This window comes from Sorex fumeus, unplaced genomic scaffold, assembly GCF_029834395.1.
Source record: "Sorex fumeus unplaced genomic scaffold, SorFum_2.1 ptg000044l, whole genome shotgun sequence".
Lineage (NCBI taxonomy): Eukaryota > Metazoa > Chordata > Mammalia > Eulipotyphla > Soricidae > Sorex > Sorex fumeus.
Window position 1 is genome coordinate 11210835 of NW_026606101.1, and position 20066 is coordinate 11230900.

A 20066-nucleotide genomic window follows, 5' to 3' on the forward strand; every position below is an offset into this window, starting at 1 on the left:
TGGCTCTGCACTCAGGAGTTACTCCTGGTGGTGCTCAGGGGACCATATGGGATGCTGGGAATTGAACCTGGGTCAGCTGCGTGCAAGGCAAATGCCCTACCCGCTGTGCTATCTCTCCAGCCCCCTGCACTTTTTTTTTCAACCTCTTCACTTATTGGATCTAAAATTGTGCTGCCCTTGTTTATGTTTCCTTTTCTTATCCCATTTTATTTCCCTTGGTAGGCTTTAATACTTGGAAAATACTTGAAAAAAAAAACTTCTCTTTTTGATATTATATCTCTTCCAACTCCAAAGGGTTAGGAATATGGACTGCCTTGCTTATTGATACAATATCAACACCAAAGTGCTTTGTATATACTGTGTATTTAATAAATATTGCAGGTTGAATGAATATACACTGCTGTATTCAGTATATAGACAGTGGCCCTGGAGTTCAAGTTAAGAGGTCATAGGATTGTTTATAAAATCTTCTTGGAAAGAAATCTTGGGATTCATGAAAACTCTAAGTAGCAAACACATGGGACAGTTTGTCCCCTGCCTCTCTGATAGAGTCTGAGCTACCACATAATTTAATTTTGGCTAACAATTTTTAGTTCCTGTTTTGAAAATGGGGGACCAGAGTGATAATACTGAGGGTAAGGCACTTGCCCAGCATGCAGTCTATGTCAGCTGGTTTGATCCCTGGTACCACACACGGTGTGATCCCTGAGCCAGCAGTAATCCTTGAGCATACCACTGGTCGTGGCACACTTTGCACCTGCCAAAAAAAAAAAAAATGCGGGGGGGCAGGAGAGATAGTACAGTGGGTAGGACACTTGCCTTCCATGCAGCCAACCAGGTTTGATTGCCGGCATCCCATGTGTCCCCCAAGCATCACCAGAAATAATTACTGAGTGCAGAGCCAGGATTAAAACCTGAGCATCATCGGGTGTGGATCAAAAACCAAAAAAGAACAGTGGGGGGGGGGAGCAAGAGAGATATCTCAACAAACTGAGTGTATACTTCAGATGCCAGAGACCCAGGTTTGATTTGCCAGTACCACATGACCCCTCAAGCAATGCCAGGAACTACCCTGAGTAGAGAGCCAGATGTAGACTCTAGGTACTGCAGGGTTTGGCCCAAATATTAAAAGATAATAATAATAAGTGCTGGGAATGTAGCTCTCCATAGAGCCCTTGCCTTGCTTGTATGAGACCCTTGGTTCAATCCCTGGGAAATAAATAGTTTTAAATAATTTGTTTAAAATGGGGGCTCGGGATGTGACTTAAGGAGTATGGTACATACTTTGCATGAGGTCCTAGGATCAGTTCCTGGCATTTATCTCATAGCACACAGACACTGCCAAGAGCAGCTCTGGTGCTCCCAAGGCACCACAACATTGCAGCAAACCGGGCAGATTTCTTTGTCAAAGTAAGAAATAACTAGGAGAGGCCATGCATGCATGCATGCATGCGACCGGACCAGGTTCAATCCCCAGCATTTTTGTATGGTCTCCTGAGCACTGCCAGGAGTGATTCAAGTGCAGAACCAGGAGTAATCCCTGGGCATCACTGGGTGTGACCCCAAAACAAATGAACAAACAAAAAATCAGAGAGTAGAACATATCCTTTGTGTTCCACCAGGAACTCACACAAGAGGGTCACTAAAATTTAACAGCCCTTGTTTACTATCCTCTATTTGCAACTTCCTGGTTTTCTTGAACAGGATTGAATCATTTTACCACACTGAAGCAGAGAACATTTGTCATTGGGAAATATTAAAAGCTCTTTACAGTTCAGCGTGAGGTCTAAAGATCAACACAGGGATTAAGGTTAAGGTAACTGCCTTGCCTATACCGATCCTGATTTGAATTCTCTGCTCCACGTATGGTCCCCTGATCACCAAAAGGGGTTGCTACTGAGCACTTGATAGCTACAGCACTGCCAAATGTGGCCCAGAAACAAAAAAACAAAGTGAAAAATAAAGTTCAACATCCAGATATCACACATTTGACCTTTGAAAGTCATTTTCCAAATAGCATTTTTAAAAGTCTTTTCGGCATTATCAAGGTTTCCCCAAGAGGATGCACTGTGTTCTTTGTTTCCATGACTCATCTAAAGCAGAGCATATTTTACTAGCTTACAATTCTATTTATTATTCTATTCATTGTAAGGTAGCTTCAAGTTATTTTTGAACAGTGAGACGCTGCCTTTTTAACTAGAAGAAAGGTAAACTTTATTGATTTTTTAAAATATTTTCAGTTACCGAATAGAAGCAAAGAAATGGTTTCTCTAGGGCCGGAGCAATAGTACATAGGGTAGGGTACTCGCCTTGCACACTACTGACCCAGGTTCGGAGATCCTAGGCATTCCATACGGTCCCCCAATTACTGCCAGAAATAAGTCCTGAGTGCAGAACTCGGAGTAACACCTGATCATTGCCAGGTGTAGCCCCAAAATTAAAACAAACCAAAAAAAGAAATGGTTTATCCGGCTCTATTGTCTGGTCTTTGAGAATGTAAACAATTATACTATAGTAAAGTGTTCCTGCTTTAGAAAACCTTCAGAAGGATTTTGAATCATAGCGTATTTGTCATTTTGGTCAGTAGATATTAGGCTAATTTGAGTATATACGTTAATATTATTTCTTTCTGAAATGATGCTTTTTTATTTTTTTTAAAGGTGGTCAAGGAGCTGGTCCTCCTCAAAACCAGATGCAGGTGTCCCACGGGCCACCAAATATGATGCAGCCCAGCCTCATGGGAATTCATGGCAACATGAACAGCCAGCAGTCTGGTAGTTCCGGGGTTCCTCAGGTGAACCTAGGCAACATGCAAGGCCAGCCCCAGCAGGGCCCACCATCTCAGCTGATGAGCATGCACCAGCAGATCGTGCCCTCCCAGGGCCAGATGGTCCAGCAACAAGGAACCTTGAACCCTCAGAACCCTATGATCCTTTCCAGGGCCCAACTTATGCCGCAGGGCCAGATGATGGTGAACCCTCAGAGCCAGAATCTTGGGCCCTCGCCCCAAAGGATGACCCCACCCAAGCAGATGCTTCCCCAGCAGGGCCCACAAATGATGGCGACACATAACCAGATGATGGGGCCTCAGGGGCAAGTTTTGCTCCAGCAGAATCCAATGATAGAGCAGATCATGACCAATCAGATGCAGGGGAATAAGCAACAATTTAATACTCAGAACCAATCCAATGTCATGCCGGGACCAGCACAGATAATGAGGGGACCAACTCCAAACATGCAAGGAAACATGGTGCAGTTTTCGGGACAGATGTCAGGACAGATGCTGCCTCAGCAAGGGCCTGTGAACAACAGTCCGTCTCAGGTTATGGGGATTCAGGGGCAGGTCTTACGACCACCAGGACCCAACCCACATATGGCCCAGCAGCATGGTGATTCTGCTACTACAGCAAATAATGACGTCAGCTTGCCTCAGATGATGCCTGATGTTAGCATGCAGCAAGCCAACATGGTCCCCCCTCATGTGCAGGCCATGCAGGGGAACAGTGCCCCAGGAAACCACTTCTCAGGCCATGGAATGCCTTTCAATGCACCTTTCAGTGGAGCGCCCAATGGAAATCAGATGTCCTGTGGTCAAAATCCAGGCTTTCCAGTCAATAAGGATGTCACGTTAACAAGCCCATTGTTGGTCAACTTATTGCAGAGTGACATCTCTGCAGGCCATTTTGGGGTAAACAATAAGCAAAATAATGCCAACGCAAATAAACCGAAGAAGAAGAAACCCCCTCGGAAGAAGAAAAATAGTCAGCAAGATCTAAAGTAGGTCATGATAGTCTTGCCTCAAATCTTACTCATTTATTTCTATGTGAACAACTTTTTGATGGAGATTTCTAAACATATAATAACGTATATTCTAATTTTATAATTCAGCATAATGAAATTCCCTTGCTGCAACCTGTTGCCTGTGTTTTATCATGCTCTCCCTGCTACCCTTTTGATTATTTTAAAGCAGTCACTAAGTATGTATACCTCTGAAAGATAATGACAGATTTGCATTTGTTTTGTTTTTGTTTGGGGGCTGCTACTCTTGATCTGGTTCTCCAGAGTTGCTTCCTGCAGGGCTTGGGGGACTGTGTCCTATGGCAGATGAAACCAACGGGTTCAGCATACAAAGCATTCTCTTCAATTGTTTGAGCCATCTTCCCAAACCCAGTGAGAATTTGTTTCTTAATGACCACAGAAAGTTTATACATTGCAGCATGCCGATTAAGTCTCGTTTGGCACTGGACCTTAAAAGTAGCCATAGAAACACCTCAGAGTGTTCAGGCTTATCATGGCTCTTAGGGAACTAGGAAAGCCAAATGTGTTTTGGAAATGAAAACTGCTTGTGGATGATTTGTGCTCCACAGAAATTGTATTTTTGTACTTGTGCTTTTCATTCAGAATCTCTTTATCACCCTTAGAAGCTTACGACCTCATGTCAAAATGATTTGACGTTTTAAACCATTTACTCTTTTGGTAATGGTTCTCCGGTTGTATTCTTCTGCAGGATCACAGCAGGAGGACAATTAACAGATTTTGTTTTATTTCTGGAAGCAAGGTGTTGTTACATTCTTAGCTTGGATAAAGTGTTTTCAGGAGGAATATTGGTTTAAGTGAATTTTATTATCTTAATCATTAGCAGGGAATAGTGACTAATGCAAGACAGTTAATTGAAATAAATTGCTTGACCTATAGGGAAAAAATAGGGGAGCTTTAATTAAACAGCATGAATGTTCAAAATTAAATTAAACTGTTTTCCAGCCTTCCCACAATGTTTCCTTGGTTATACTCTAATATTATGCCATATGCCCAAGCTGCTTTTTGAATTTTATAAGTTGTCAGTAGCATGCAACCTATATTTTACTGGATTCAGACATAATCAGCCCTTTAATTACCTAATTTTTCTGAAAGTGCTTTTTAACTAAAATTATTACTGTTCTCATCTAGTGGGGGAGAGAGAGAGAGAGAGTTTTCCTTGTGTGTGTTATGGGTCTCTGTTCCATGTGTATGTCCCATGTGTGTTCTATATGTGTGCGTTCTCAGAGAGATAGCACAGGAGGAGGGCCAGAGATAGTACAGGAGTGCCAGAGAGAGAGCACAGGAGGGCTGAAGAGATAGTGCAGGAGGCTCAGTGCTTGCCTGCATGCTCCCCAGCACCATATATGGTCTCCCTGTCTCTTCCAAGGGTAATTCTGATTCTGAGCACTTCCTTGTCTGGCACCAACCTCCACCCCCCAAATTTCTTTCCATCCCAGTAGTCTGGGAGTAAAATTGCGAAGTTATTTCGTTGCTATTAGTGTGTATTTTGATTTCTTCACCAACCCTGTGAAGATTGTTTCTTATTGAGGGATACATGGTGAAAAGGGCTTTATAGGGCAGCAGAGTTCCTAGGAAAGGGAAACAATAGGTTTAATAGGTCTCAGCTCTCTTGGCATGTCTCATAAAGTGTGGGCTTGTCTTTTACACTTTTTTTTTTTTTTTTTTTTTTGCTTTTCGGGTCACACCCGGCGATGCACAGGGGTTACTCCTGGCTCACGCGCTCAGGAATTACCCCTGGCGGGGACCATATGGGATGCTGGAAATCTAACCCGGGTTGGCCACGTGCAAGGCAAACGCCCTACCTACTGTGCTCCAGCCCCAACACTTCTCTTTATTTTCTCTCTAACATGAGGTGGCAGGACCATGTATCAGATTATTTTTATCAGTACAATTTCTTGAACATGAAGAATACCACTAAGTTCTTGCTTGTAATTTGCAGTGAGAGAGGCCATAGAGATAGTACAGTGGGTAAAGTGCCTACTTTGCTTGGGTTCAAAATCGCTTTACATATGTTTACCTGAACCCCACCATAAGTGACCTCTGAGCACAGAGGTAAGAGTGAGCACTGAGCCCGGCTGGGTGTGGCCCAAAATCCAAACCCCCCCCCAAAAAAAATTTGCAGATAAAAACAGCCATGTAAGGAATAAATCAGTACTGGCATCAGATATGCTAAGGACAAACTTCAGGTTCTAAATTCCCATCTTTTTCAGATGGATCTGTGATAAGGCTTATGAAACTGCTCAGAACTGAAATGATAAAATACTGCCAGAAATTAGTGACCCAAGATCTAGTCCAAAAGAAACTAAAGGTAGGGGGGGATGCAACTAAGGTTACAGACAAAGAGGGTCTTGGGAAATGTGGGTGTTAGCATTTTAGCATTTTCTTGTTCCCCACTAAAACTTTTAAGCTAAACCCAGGTGAGAAATGAAAGCATCCCGAAACCAGTGGGAACATCTATAAATACTCATTTTGCTGCAGAGTTAATTAGCTTTGTTCTAGCATTCCCTGTCTTTCTTTGTTCACTGAATACATTTTCATCAGCCATCCTACAAGTTCTTGCAATGTGTTATGAATTGTTGGAGACTCCACTGGTAATATTCACACTAAATAAACAATGTAGGTTTCCAGGTTGACTTTCATGGCAACACCAAAGACACAAAGGCACAAAGGCTTCCCAGGAACCGTGTGACATACTTTTAATAACCTAAACTTTCATCAGGCGTTAGGATGTCTAAAGGGTGGTCAGCTACATGGAAATTATATCAGATGTTTTTAGAAAGTACTTTGGGTCACTAGTTAGACTTCAATTTTGTTTTTGTTTGTTGCTGCAAGGTTCTACCCAGTGATGCTCCAGGGATCATGCAGCGCTAGGAATTAAACCTAGGCTCCTGCGTGCAAAACATGCTTCAGCCCTTGATCCATTAAGTGGATTTAAGTGGATTCTAATGTTGAATAAATTTCTAGATTATTTGTGTCAAATGCTGAATATTCAACATAAAATAAGTTTGGAGAGTTAAAGATAACTAGGTTGGTAATGCCTTTAGGTTTTGGTTCTTCAGAAATAGGAGAGGGTTTAAGTTTCTTGTATAAATTATGCAACTTACTCTTTCTTGTATAACTTATTTTTTAGCACCTCAGATACTCGCTCAAGTGGTCTAGAGGAAGCTGATCAGCAGCCAATGCCTGGAGATCAAGGAATTAACTTGGACAACTCAGGCCCTAAACTGCCAGAATTTTCAAACCGACCACCAGGTGATGAAAATAAACATATACCTCTCACCGTTTATACAGCCGTGCAAGGCTTCTCATCAAGAAAATAATAGTATTTTATTTTTTGTCTTTTAAATAGGGTCCTTTAGGAACTTACTGTGTTTCATCTGGAAACATTGCCTTAATATTAAGTAAACTTTCAAATATAATTTCTGAAGCAATATGTAAAGATTTCAAATTTGTCTTCATTATTTTAAGTCCTCGTATACTGAGACTAAAATGGCATGTATCTCTATATAGTCTTACTGTCAAGGTTCTAGTTGGCATCAAAATGAAGTAAAATTACACAGGGACATAATTTTACTCTAATCTTATTTACCTGATTTTCCTACAGCCCTTTGTATTGGAGTTTATTCAAAACAGAAAACTGTCTGGATTTAAAACAAGATTGATTTTTACATAAGAGGTTTATTGTTAATCTCTAAAACATAAAACACATAAAAATAATAAAATAACCGATTATGTGCATAACATATAGCATAATAATAAAACAAGACAAATGTTATTGAAGTCCCCTATGTTATACCCCTCTCTGATTATAAAATAATTGTATCCTCTAAATATTGAGAACTTATATTGAAGAGGAAAATGTTCCTATCTTTCATTCATTCCAATCTTAGTTGCAGACCCATGGCTATCTGCTACAGTATCTGATTCTGCACCTGAGCAGCGATTTGTAACTGTATTACCTTGAGAATGTTCAAGACATTCTCAACAGAGTAAAAAGTTTTCTCCTCACTAGTTATTCCATATATTTTTTGGCATGAGAGAGAAATGCTATTTTTGTCTTTAATCTACCCTTTATAGAATTTAAAAGTGAATTCAAAATGAAAAGGTAAATTCATCAAGGTGTCAGTGCTTTGTGGTACTTCTTACAAATTGTTTAGGCTTTCCACTATGAGGTGTAGTGGGATAACTCACAGCACAGTTGATCTGCAAGTTGACCAGATTTGGCAGGCCCGTATGCCCAGAGGAATTTGGAACCTTCTTACCCAAACACACCTGAATTCTTTCATGAATTCCAGAAGTCCTTACACACTTTCTTGTTCCTTTTCTTCAAACTGGGGAACCGACAGGCTAAATTTAACCTATTTGACGTAGCAGTGTTTTAAACCAAGCAGAAACCTGGATATAAATGCCTTTAAACAGAGCATATAATTTTTCTGTCCCGAAAGCAACCACTATCCATACCAGCTCACTTCTCCTTTTTACTAATGGGCTGGTGGGTCTTGAAAAACATATGAACTTTCATCCCTTAATTAATAAATATGGTTCTAAATATGTTATAGGCCCTGTGTGTTTTAACTTTCGCTCTTTGTCATTCTTTGACATGGCACCCATAGTTTGTCTTCTTATCATTAGTTCCCTTTGGACTGCTACTTCCGGCTTCTGGAACCTTTTCAGCAACTATGCCATATTATTTTCAAGAGACTCTATATTTTTTATGCTGCTCTTTTGGGTATTTACTGTGCTGTCTGGTGGACCAAAAGGCATTTTTGTCTTAGTCTTGACATTGAAGAACATCTGCAGAAATCGCAATTTTCTTTAACACGAGAACCCCAATTAAATCTGTTTTTTAAAAAAGCCATGTTATTTTCTTTACAAAATATATATAAAATATGTAAAAGAATTTATATTTTTAAAAAGAATAAAGAGAGTAGGTATGCAGTACTAAAACAGCAAAGGATTTTCTTTTTTAAATCTTCAAAACTGGGCCAGAGCAATAGCACAGCGGGTAAGGCATTTGTCTTGCATGCGGCCGACCCGGGTTCAATCCCCGGCATCCCATATAGTCCCCAAACACCGCCAGGAGTAATTCCTGAGTGCAAATCCAGGAGTAACCCCTGAGCATTGCTGGGTGTGACCCAAAAAAGCAAAAATAAATAAATAAATCTTCAAAACTGGATTCTACACATTATACTCATTCATGTCATAGAAATCCTAGGCCCGAAGATATCAGTTAGCTGTTGAGCATAGCGTCTGACCCTGTGGATCAGCATTTGGTAACTATTCTGTGAAAATCTGAGCCAGCATTTCTCCCAACTACCAGAGCCAATTGTTCAAATTCCTGCGCCTTCTTAAAACTTCCCTAATTTATTTTTCATACAATAATGGAATAAATCTAGTTTATACAGTTGTATCCCAGTTATTTACTCATTTTACACCACTGAACCACCTTTGTTTTTTCTTAACTTAGTGATCGTTACCTCTGTTCTTATTGTGTAAGGTGTCGGTTCTAAGTTGCCAAAAGAAATCTTTACAAAGCAAGAACCATTTGAAATGCCATCTGCAAATATGTAAAGCATTAGTTATCCTCAGAATTTGTGTCACAAAATTAGTTTTTTACTACTGAGGGCTATACTCCTGACTTATTTATTGTCCATTTGCAGATTCATAGGAAATACTTCTTAAAAGAGTTTTACATGTAAGAAAATAAATAGAAGTTAATAGCCATAAAATCTTTAGTGTCATCATTTTATTTTTAATACATATCAGTCTCTGTTACCTCCTTCTGTCTTTTTCAATGATATCTGTCGGAGGGGCAGTTTAATTCCCCTGTGTTCCCCAAAGGACTGAGTTTGAAAAATGCAGCATGGTGTGGAACTAATGGATTGGAATAATCCCAAATTCTTCTAAGAAATTGAATCCTAGGATTTTCATGTTTTACTTCTGTTCAAAGAATAAAAATGCTGCTTCTATGTCAGTGCTTTCAATAAAATCAAGTCTTTAAAAAACAGTTTTAATCCTGTGCTAACAGAAAGTTAATCCTAACTTCGTTCACAAGTGCAGTAAAATGGTCATTGTGCCTGCGTAGTAACCCCAGTGCTGGATGGTCAGCTGCTTGCTTTTGATGGAGTTTTTCTCATTTCATCTGAGTGTTTGACTGATACAGAATCTGCTGCTTTCCATGCTTAGCGAAATGTCTGTCAAGCTATAGGATATGCAGTAATGCCTCGTGCAACCTCGAAGACTGAGGAGCTCCAGGCTCTTGGTGCTTTGCTTGCTGTTTCCTTAAGCAGCGTGCTCTTTGCTATGTCAGAGAAAGAGGGGGCGCCCCTCCCCCCGGGAACAGGCAGGCCTTCATGGCTTGTGCACAGATTGAGCATTGCTTGGCTCTACTCTAAAGGTAGCAGAGCCTTTTTTGCTGAAAATCTAACTTCCCTGATTTTGGGGGCTTGTTTTAGGTTATCCTTCTCAACCAGTTGAACAGAGGCCACTCCAGCAGATGCCTCCTCAGCTCATGCAGCATGTGGCACCCCCACCACAGCCACCACAGCAGCAGCCACAGCCACAGCCACAACTGCCACCACAGCCACAGCCGCCGCCACCACCTCCCAGCCAGCCACAGCAGCAGCAGCAGCAACAGCAGCAGCAGCAGCAGCAGCAGCAGCAAATGATGATGATGCTCATGATGCAGCAGGACCCCAAAGCAGTTAGGCTTCCTGTCTCCCAAAATCTCCATCCCCCCCGAGTTCCCTTGAACCCAGACCCTCAGAGAATGCCTGTGCAGCAGAGTGGCGGTGTGCCTGTCATGGTCAGTTTGCAAGGACCTGCCTCCGTGCCACCATCACCCGACAAACAAAGAATGCCAGTACCCGTGAATACTCCTTTGGGAAGCAATTCAAGGAAGATGGTATACCAGGAGAACCCCCAGAATCCTTCCAGCTCCCCACTGGGAGAGATCTCTGCCCTCCCTGAAGCAAATAGCAGTGAAGTACCACCTGTCTCAGGAGGCCCCAGTAACATGCCTTCGCATTTAGTGGTTTCCCAGAATCAGTTAATGATGCCAGGGCCCAAACCTGGACCATCCCCTCTCTCAGCAGCTCAAGGAGCCACTCCTCAGCAACCCCCAGTAAATTCACTGCCCAGCTCTCATGGCCACCACTTTCCGAATGTGGCTGCTCCAACCCAAACTGCTAGACCTAAAACACCAAATAGAGCGAGCCCCCGTCCCTATTATCCTCAGACACCCAATAATCGCCCTCCCAGCACAGAACCATCAGAAATCAGCCTGTCCCCAGAAAGACTCAATGCCTCGATAGCAGGACTCTTCCCCCCACAGATTAATATTCCTTTACCTCCTCGGCCAAATTTAAACAGGGGCTTCGATCAGCAGGGCCTAAATCCAACGACTTTGAAGGCCATTGGCCAAGCACCTTCAAATCTTAACATGAATAATCCTTCCAATTTCACCACCCCACAGACTCACAAATTAGATTCTGTGGTGGTGAATTCTGGAAAGCAGTCTAATTCTGGAGCAACAAAGCGGGCAAGTCCAAGCAATAGTCGTAGGTCTAGTCCTGGGTCCAGTCGAAAAACCACTCCAAGTCCTGGGAGACAAAACTCAAAAGCCCCTAAACTTACCCTGGCCTCTCAAACGAATGCGGCCCTGTTGCAGAATGTGGAGTTGCCAAGAAATGTATTGGTCAGTCCTACTCCTTTGACCAATCCCCCCATACCCGGGAGCTTTTCTAACAACACAGGGCTGAATCCTCAGGCTCCTGGCATGCCTGTGGCTGCAGTGGGGAGTGTTCTTGAGGACAACAAGGAGAGCGTGACTGTGCCTCAGGACAGTGATTGCCACAATTCCCAAGGGAGGAAGGAACAGGCAAACATTGAGCTAAAAGCAGTTCCTGTCCAAGAAGTTAAAATGGTTGTCCCTGAAGACCAGTCCAAAAAGGATGGGCAGCCTTCGGATCCTAACAAACTTCCCGGTGTTGAAGAAAACAAAAGCTTGATATCTCCTGCCATGAGAGAAGCGCCAACATCATTGAGTCAACTTCTTGACAACTCTGGAGCTCCTAATGTGACCATTAAACCCCCTGGGCTTACTGATCTGGAAGTCACACCCCCAGTAGCTTCTGGGGAGGACCTGAAAAAGTCATCTGTCATTCCCACACTGCAGGATCCGCCACCTTCTAAAGAATCCTCTAATTCCCTCAATTTACCTCACAGTAATGAACCGTGTTCAACCCTTGTGCATCCAGAATTGAGTGAGATCAGTTCTAACGTTGCACCAAGCATCCCTCCGGTCATGTCAAGACCTGTCAACTCTTCCTCAATTTCTGCTCCTTTGCCCCCAAATCAAATAACTGTCTTCGTCACGTCCAATCCCATCACAACTTCAGCTAACACATCAGCAGCGCTGCCAACTCACCTGCAGTCTGCATTAATGTCAACAGTTGTCACGATGCCCAATGTGGGCAACAAGGTGATGGTTTCTGAGGGACAGTCCGCTGCTCAGTCGAATGCCCGGCCTCAGTTCATTACACCTGTCTTTATCAATTCATCCTCAATAATCCAGGTTATGAAAGGATCACAGCCAAGCACAATTCCTGCAGCCCCACTGACTACCAACTCTGGCTTGATGCCTCCCTCCGTGGCAGTTGTTGGCCCTTTACATATACCTCAGAACATAAAATTTTCTTCTGCTCCTGTACCGCCTAATATTCCCTCCAATAGTCCTGCTTCAAATATCCAGGCAGGCCGACCCATGGTCCTTAACTCACGAACTACCCCTGTTCCGCTTCCATCTCCTCCTTGTACAGCTGCTCCAGTTGTCCCCCCTCATCCTCCTGTCCAACAAGTGAAAGAATCGAATCCGGATGAGGCTAGTCCTCAGGTGAGCACCTCAGCAGATCAGAGCACTCTGCCTGCCTCACAGTCAGCCGCAGTTGTTTCTCCCCTTTTGACCAGTAGTCCAGGCTCCTCTGTCAACCGGCGAAGCCCAGTCTCATCTAGTAAAGGCAAAGGAAAAGTAGACAAAATCGGCCAGATTTTGCTGACAAAGGCATGTAAGAAAGTCACAGGCTCCCTGGAGAAGGGAGACGAACAGTATGGTGCAGATGGAGAGACTGAAGGTCAAGGAGTAGAGACAGCAGCTCCAGGGCTCATGACAACAGAGCAGTTATCCACAGAGCTGGATAGTCAGACCCCAACACCCCCAGCCCCCTCTCTGCTAAAAATGACCTCCAGCCCTGTGGGCCCTGGCTCTGCCTCCGCAGGACCCAGCTTACCCGGCGGTACTCTCCCCACCAATGTCCGCCCAATAGTAACCACTCTGGTACCCTCTGAGCTCATCTCCACAGCACCAAGCGCAAAAACCAATCATGTTGGCATAGCACCTGAGCCACTTGCAGGTGGCATAGTGGAGGAGAAAGTGGGATCACATCCAGAGCTTCTACCCAGCATCGGTATGTACCCGGCCTGCCCCCATCTCCTCATGTAAGTTTTTTTGAAACCTGTCCTGCCAGAGAAAGCATTTCTCCTTTTCTACTTGGAGGAAGAAAAGTGGGCTAGATGACAGTAGTGGAAGTCATGGTAGTTTTAAGTTTTTGGAAATACATTGGGGAGAAGCTTTGAAGTCCAGGCCAGAGTGATAGTACAGCAAAGAAGGCACATGGCCGACCCAGGTTCAGAGATGGCATGCCTATGGTCCCTCAAACACTACCAGGAGTGATTCCTGAATACAGAGCCAGGAGTAGCCCCCGAACACCAGATGTGACTCAAAAGGCCAAAAAGAAAATGTGAAATCCCATGTCATGCTTCCTTCATTAACATGGTTTTCTTCTCTCTCCTGAAATGAGGTACTTTGAAATAATGTATAAGAAATTTTTCACATCAGAGCCAGAGCAATAGTACAGGAGGTTTTCCTAGCACACGGCTGACCCGGGTTTGATCCCCAGCACTCTATATGGTCTCTTGAGCACCACCAGTGTGGCTCAAACTACTGCCCCTCCCCCCAAAAAAAAGTTTTTCACTGGAAGTATCTCACATCGTCTTGAGTTGTGTCAGTATTCATTTTCACCCTGCTCAGGGGGTTAGAAGATTGAAGATTAGAGAAGTTCAGAATTTATCCACCTAGACAGTGAACCTGCAGTTTGACAGGGTTAAATGTAGACAGCAGCTTCTATGGGTTGATTCTCTTTACTTGCTCCTGGCAGTTTCAGAGCACTGTTCTCATAGTTCCCTCTTCAATATTCTCTAGCCCAGGGGCCATTTCTTTCCAGCTACTATAGAAAAGAACTGTCCAGAAAACCAGGCTTCATGATATTAGATATGGAAGAACAAAGTAGCTATCATATATCAGGCTTCTTTTATCAGCTGTCTGGGCTTGTACGTGTTACTTGATCACTCCACACTTCAGTTTCCTTCCTGATAGTAGGAGGATAATAGAAATATGATGTTTATAATGAGATAATGCATGTACAAACTTAGTACCGAACCTATAATAATCATTCAGTAAATGGTAATCAGTTACTAGTTTCTTTCCAATGCAGTGTCTTTGTAAATTGAACCATTCTGTTCTTACATATCTAGTTCAGATTATCTCCTATGAACATTATAAAAGAATAGATGTTGTTATAGCTCCCCTCCTTCCCTTTATACCCCACTACACAAATTCATCTGTGAGGCTTAAGTGGTACAGAAGTTCTGTATCCCAACAGTGGAGTCAGTCACACACTTCCAGAACTAAGAAGCACCTCTGCTGGATCCTAGGGCAGCTAATAGTGCAGCTAAGATGTTTCTAGTGCCTACCACTGGGTGATAGCTAAGCTCCCAAGAGAAAGGACAGAAAGAATCCAGGATTTAGGCTAAGATCAGAGTTCAGATTCTAGCTCCACTGGTCACCAGTTGCAGTTGGATGAATTTCTTAACTTCCCACTTTTACCTGTAAAATGGAGATTATAATTCCCACTTTCTAGATTGTATACAGTGATTCAGTAGGAATTCTTTGAGCAAATGGGCCCACAATTAGAGCTCTAGAAAGGTGAACTCCCTGTGTCTGCCTCACCTTGTACTGCTGCAGAGGAAAGACTTTTCTGGAGTTTGCTGCCCATAGAAGACAGACTTCACAAGACTGAGTATTAACCTGTTTCTGGTTCTAGTATTGTTAATAAAGGTTAGTCCTAAGGAAAAAACCTGTGGCATATTCTCTGCAATTAAAAACACCCATTCCAGGGGCTGAAGTGATAGTACAGTAGGTAGGGCATTTGCCTTGCACACAGCCAACCCAGGTTCAATTCCCAGCATCCCATATGGTTTCCTGAGTGCATGAGCCAGGAGTAACCACTGTGCATTGCCGGTGTGACCCCAAAAAAAGAAAGAAAAAAAAACACCCATTCTAGTTCCAGTGAGGCACTTCCCTCAGATACCAAGAAAATAAGTGATTAGAAAGTTGTTATTTTTTTAATCTGAACCACATGTAGCCCTAGAGAAGTATGTGAGCCTTGGGAAGATGAACCAGCATTGGGGAAAAAATCTCTTTTATGCTCCAAATGCAAGAAAAAAATGTTTTTGCTCTCTCTGTCTGACTGTGACAGCCAAGATTGAATGGGAAAATAGAGGAGGAAAAAATATTTTCAATTTTAGTTTCCCAGACATTCTTGCTTTTACCTTGAAAATGTGTGAAGTTTGTACCAAAGCTAAAAGTACATTAGAGCTGGAGAGAGAGGAGCGAGAGTACAGTGGGTAGAGTGTTTGCCTTGCACGTGACCAATCCACCCGTCCCATCCCTGCGCCTCATTTAATCCACTGAGTCCCATCAGGAGTGATCCAAGGGACCAGAACCAGGAGTAATTCCTAAGCACTCCTAGGAGGAATGTGGTCCCAAAACAGCAACAAAACAGGGAAAAAGTGTTAGAGTACTGTTCTAAATTTTTATGAGTATATGCATCCAAAATAAAATGCCTAATACAAATAAGTGTATTACTGACTGCTTTTCCAAGTAGAGAAATCTATGTAAGAGGTTTAGGCATTTTATCTAGGATGTTAGCTGTGCCATATCTGTGCCTAGATGTTCTTTCTGAACTGAGGTTTCATTCCGGAGGATGTTGAGTGTAATATCCATTCCCCCTCAGATCCTTCCAAGGTCTAGTTTCTTGATGAAATTTCAGATTTCTGAATTGATGTTCCTTGCTTTAGCCTCCCACAGTGCTTTATACTTTGGTGCAGTGTGCTCCAGTGTAAATTCTTGGTAATTGTTAGATAAGTAAATAACATATCAGACTGATTACTTGAATTTAAATGGAATAATCACTCTTCCTAAGTGCTGTAGAAAAGATAAACATTGTGATTCTTTTCAGACCTTGAGTGTAGTGTTGAATCTGCTGAGACTATTTGGCAGGGGTCCATAAGGGCGGTGTGCGGGGCTTGCTTCTGACCAAGATCATGCAGTATTGAGGAGTGAACCTTGTATTCCCCTACGCAAGGCTTATATTTTTAGCCCTTTGAGCTGAACCATCCCCCTGACCTAAGACAGATTTTTGTTTGTTTGGCCCAGGGACTGAGGGTAGGGGGATATCTAGGCTCTGGGCTCAGGAATTACTCCTGGAGGTACACAGAACTACATGTGGTACAGAGGATCAACCTGACATCTGTGGGCCCCAGTGGGTCGCTTATGTGAAGTGGAGAGGAGAGACAGTTACTTTCTTGTGATCAGACTCTGCCCACCCTGGGACCGGCTGGAAAGGATGAGCCCCTGCACGGCATGGGCCAGAGCCCCCACCAGCTCCACCAAGTGATCATCAAGCCACAGCTGATGATCTTCTCAGCTTAGCACAGCTTGGTCTTCTCAGCACACGAATTGGTCCCACCACCCAATCTCAGGGGAGTCACGGACTCAGGCTGGAGCGAGGAATTGCTCTTTGCAGGAGAAGAAAGTCAGGCCTTATCCAGGGTTCCAGGTCCTTGTCTTTCTCACAGAAAGGAATTTTAGGAGTAGATAAGCAGTGAAGTAAAAACATTTCATTTGGAGGCTTTTAGAAGGGGAAGAGGGAGAGAAAGTGAGAGACAGAGTAACGCATACAAGAGCAAATGCAGGCTTCTCCAGAGAGAAGAGAGCCCCAGTACATATCTCAAGAGGGCAGATGCAGGCGGGACATGTGCTCAGGTGCCACAATTGCTCAGCCAGGTGGACAAAGCAGCACATGGCCTCAGGCAGCATTTTTGCACACTTACTTTGCTCATGGTGGCTTTTATAGGGTTTTTCCCAAGCTGCCCCACATGGGGCTCTCTAGTTAGGTAAGAGTTCATTGCTAGGGTGGTTGCCAGCTGTACCCTTGTTCCTGTTGGATCTTCTCTCGGAGAGTGGGTCCAGCCTTCTCTGGTGTGGGCTAGCTAGCTCCAGGTAAAGGCCTTATAGCTACAGGTGGGTCCTGACAGCTTAAGGGCTAGGTGGTTTTATCGCCCTCCAGGAATTCCATGGCTTGGGGCGGGGGCGGGGTGGGGGGGTGGTTAGGGACATCCCAGAGGGAAGCCTCCCTTAATCTGCCTACCTACATTAAACCCATGTTGGCTGTATGCAAGGCAAGCACCTTACCTTCCCTAGAACAGATTTTCTGAAAATTTGAGGTGAATGCATTGTCCCTCTGACCAAATGAGATATACTTGGGGGTATTTTTAGAGTACCAGACAGAACTTGACCTTCAGAAACCAAAAGTATGGAAGCTGTTTGCTCAGGGCCATCTCCTTCCTTGATCTTTGTACAAATGGGAAAAACTGTCTTTGTAGTAAATGTTATAGTAGTTAACTTTTAAAATAACTTTTGTAATGTAATTTCAAAGCCAGCTTCAAGTGCTGTGCTCTAAGAGAATTTGCATTTTCATAGGCTATTGAGCTCTTGATTCAGTCTATACTTTGTTTTGTTTAGAAAATAAAAAGTAAACAGCTGTATCTCCCCCCCACCCCCGCCCCTTTTCCCCTTTTGTTTAGCTCCTTCACAGAATTTAGTCCCAAAGGAGACTCCAGCCACAGCACTGCAGGGGTCAGTCACCAGACCAGGTAAGGCAAACCACTTGGACTACATTTCTCTGAGTGGGATGGGTGACGTGTAAAGGAACTGCTATCCTCAGTGTGCCAGGAAGTGCCTGAAATGCTCTCATCTGGTCACTTCAGAGCAGACTTCCGTGGACTTGGCAGAACTCCCACAGTCCTATTTGAGGTTACCCCCCACCCCAAACCCCATCAGCGCTTTCTTATGCATTCCTGGTGTCCTGCCAGTGAACTCAAGAAGGGCTTCGCAGTGCTCATTGTTTGTTTGCCACCCGGCCAGGGCTTTTCCTTTGCATTTTTCCCTGTCCCCCCCATCCCTCTATCGGAGTCTTGGAACAGCCTGTGACTGACTGGCGCAGGGTAGCAAGTGTTACTCACTAGAGCAATAATTGAGTTATCCTGCAGAAGTGGAAGCATACTCTGATACTCTGCTACACTCAGGTGGCCTGTCTCCATGGACTCATTCGTTTCGTCATCCCTTCATGGCATCCATTTTCTTTCCGTGATCAAGATACTGCAAATAGAGACAGGATTGTTGTTTCTGACAGACAGACAGATAATTGCTATGGGGGGCTCAGCTCTGAGCACATGATGATCCTGATAACCATAGTAGCACTGCCTTCATAGATAACCCTGTCAGAGCAGATAGATAATCATAGATTTGGCAAGAATTTAGTTGTGTCTGGCCCTCTGTCCCTGTAGGGTACAAAAACAGTGAAGCAGGGCTGCTTTCTTCAAGGAGGTCAGAATCCCATTGACAGCATAATTCACACACTTGTGAGGAAATGAATGAGCAATACCGCCATAATACAATGTGTCTAATTTTGTAACTCTAAGCCTGTAAGATATAACTTGTGACTTGGGGAAGTGAGTGGGCAGGGGACATTACCCAGTGGCATTCAGAGCAACAGACAGTGCTAGGGATCAGACATGGGACTCCCAAGTGCAAAGCTTGTGCTCCAGCCATTTGAGCTGTATCCCTGACCCTAATTTAGAATTATTTTATGTTTGTTTGGGGGCCATATTAGCTTGCTCAGGGCTTAGTTCTGGCTCTATGTTCAGGGCTCAGTTCAGGCTTTTTGCCCAGGGACCATATTCAGTGCAAGGGATTGAACTCGGGTTGTTAGTGTGCAAGGCAAGTGCCCTACCCGCTGTGCTGTCTGTCTCTCTGGCCCAGCAGTAATTATTTTAAAACCTGCTTTGGGGTGCTGTATCTTCTGTGTTGAATGGGACTTCCTACTGCACATCTCTGGGTAAAGCAAGGCCTATAAAATGACAAAGGGGGCAGTATATGCCCAACCCAGGTTCCATTCCTGGCACCACATGGTCCCCTGAGCATCATCAGGTGCAGCTCTGGAGGCCCTAAGCATGGCCAGGTATGGCCCTGGAGACCCTGGGGTCTCATTGTACCCTCAGACGACCCTTCCTTGCATTGAGCAGCAGGCCTACTTGGCCCTAGAATCACCAGTGGAGCTGCCAGAACACTGCTTGGGAGGCCCCCCCACCCCCCAAAAAGAAAGAAAGAAAAAGAAATGAACAGAAAAATATTTCAACCACTGGGTTATTTTTGTTTACAGCTGCCTGCTGGCATTGTGCTAAGTGTCTATACGGGGTAGGAAAGGAGGGGCCAGAGAGATAGTACAGTGGATCCGGCAGTTGCCTTGCATATGGCGGACCTGGGTTCAATCCCTGGCACCCCATATGGTCCCTTGAGCTCCACCTGGAGTGATCCTTGAGTACCACCGTGTGTGGCCCAAAACTTTAATAAAAGGGATGGTAATGGAGATATTAAACAGGTTTTTGGTGAGCAAATGATTAACCTAGAAGGCAGTTCTATTTTCTGCTCCAACTGTTTATTCCAGAAAATGGTCTTTGCCATATTCTATGTCGTCAGCATAGTTGGACCAAGAATCTGGTTTATCTTAAATGAATCTCCACAGAATGCCTTAGAGCTACTAATTGACCTGTGGCAATGATGCTATTTAATATTGAACTATTAAAAATTGGCTGAAAGTTGGACTAAATGCCAGTGTGTGTTAAATTAGTTAGTCTTAACATTGAAGTAGGAAAGTGATTATTTTCATTTTTCAGACAAAAGATTTAATACAGTCAGGATAAATAACTCATTCAAAGTCACATGGTTAACAAGCAGTGAAGTCAAAATTTTGACCCAAACACTGACTTCATTGCCTTCAAGGAGCTTT

General features: G+C 43.6%; 1 protein-coding gene across 5 annotated transcripts in view; it reads left to right on the forward strand.

Moving 5' to 3' along the window:
• The window catches only part of NCOA6 (nuclear receptor coactivator 6), an 84167-nt gene that overhangs the window by 50560 nt on the left and 13541 nt on the right, over positions 1 to 20066 (forward strand). For all 5 annotated transcript variants that reach the window (XM_056122135.1, XM_056122137.1, XM_056122138.1 and 2 more), the window contains 4 exons: positions 2661 to 3777; positions 6950 to 7071; positions 10275 to 13283; positions 17803 to 17871. In XM_056122135.1, the coding sequence (XP_055978110.1) occupies positions 2661 to 3777; positions 6950 to 7071; positions 10275 to 13283; positions 17803 to 17871 (4317 nt within the window). The remainder of the gene's footprint in view (positions 1 to 2660; positions 3778 to 6949; positions 7072 to 10274; positions 13284 to 17802; positions 17872 to 20066) is intronic.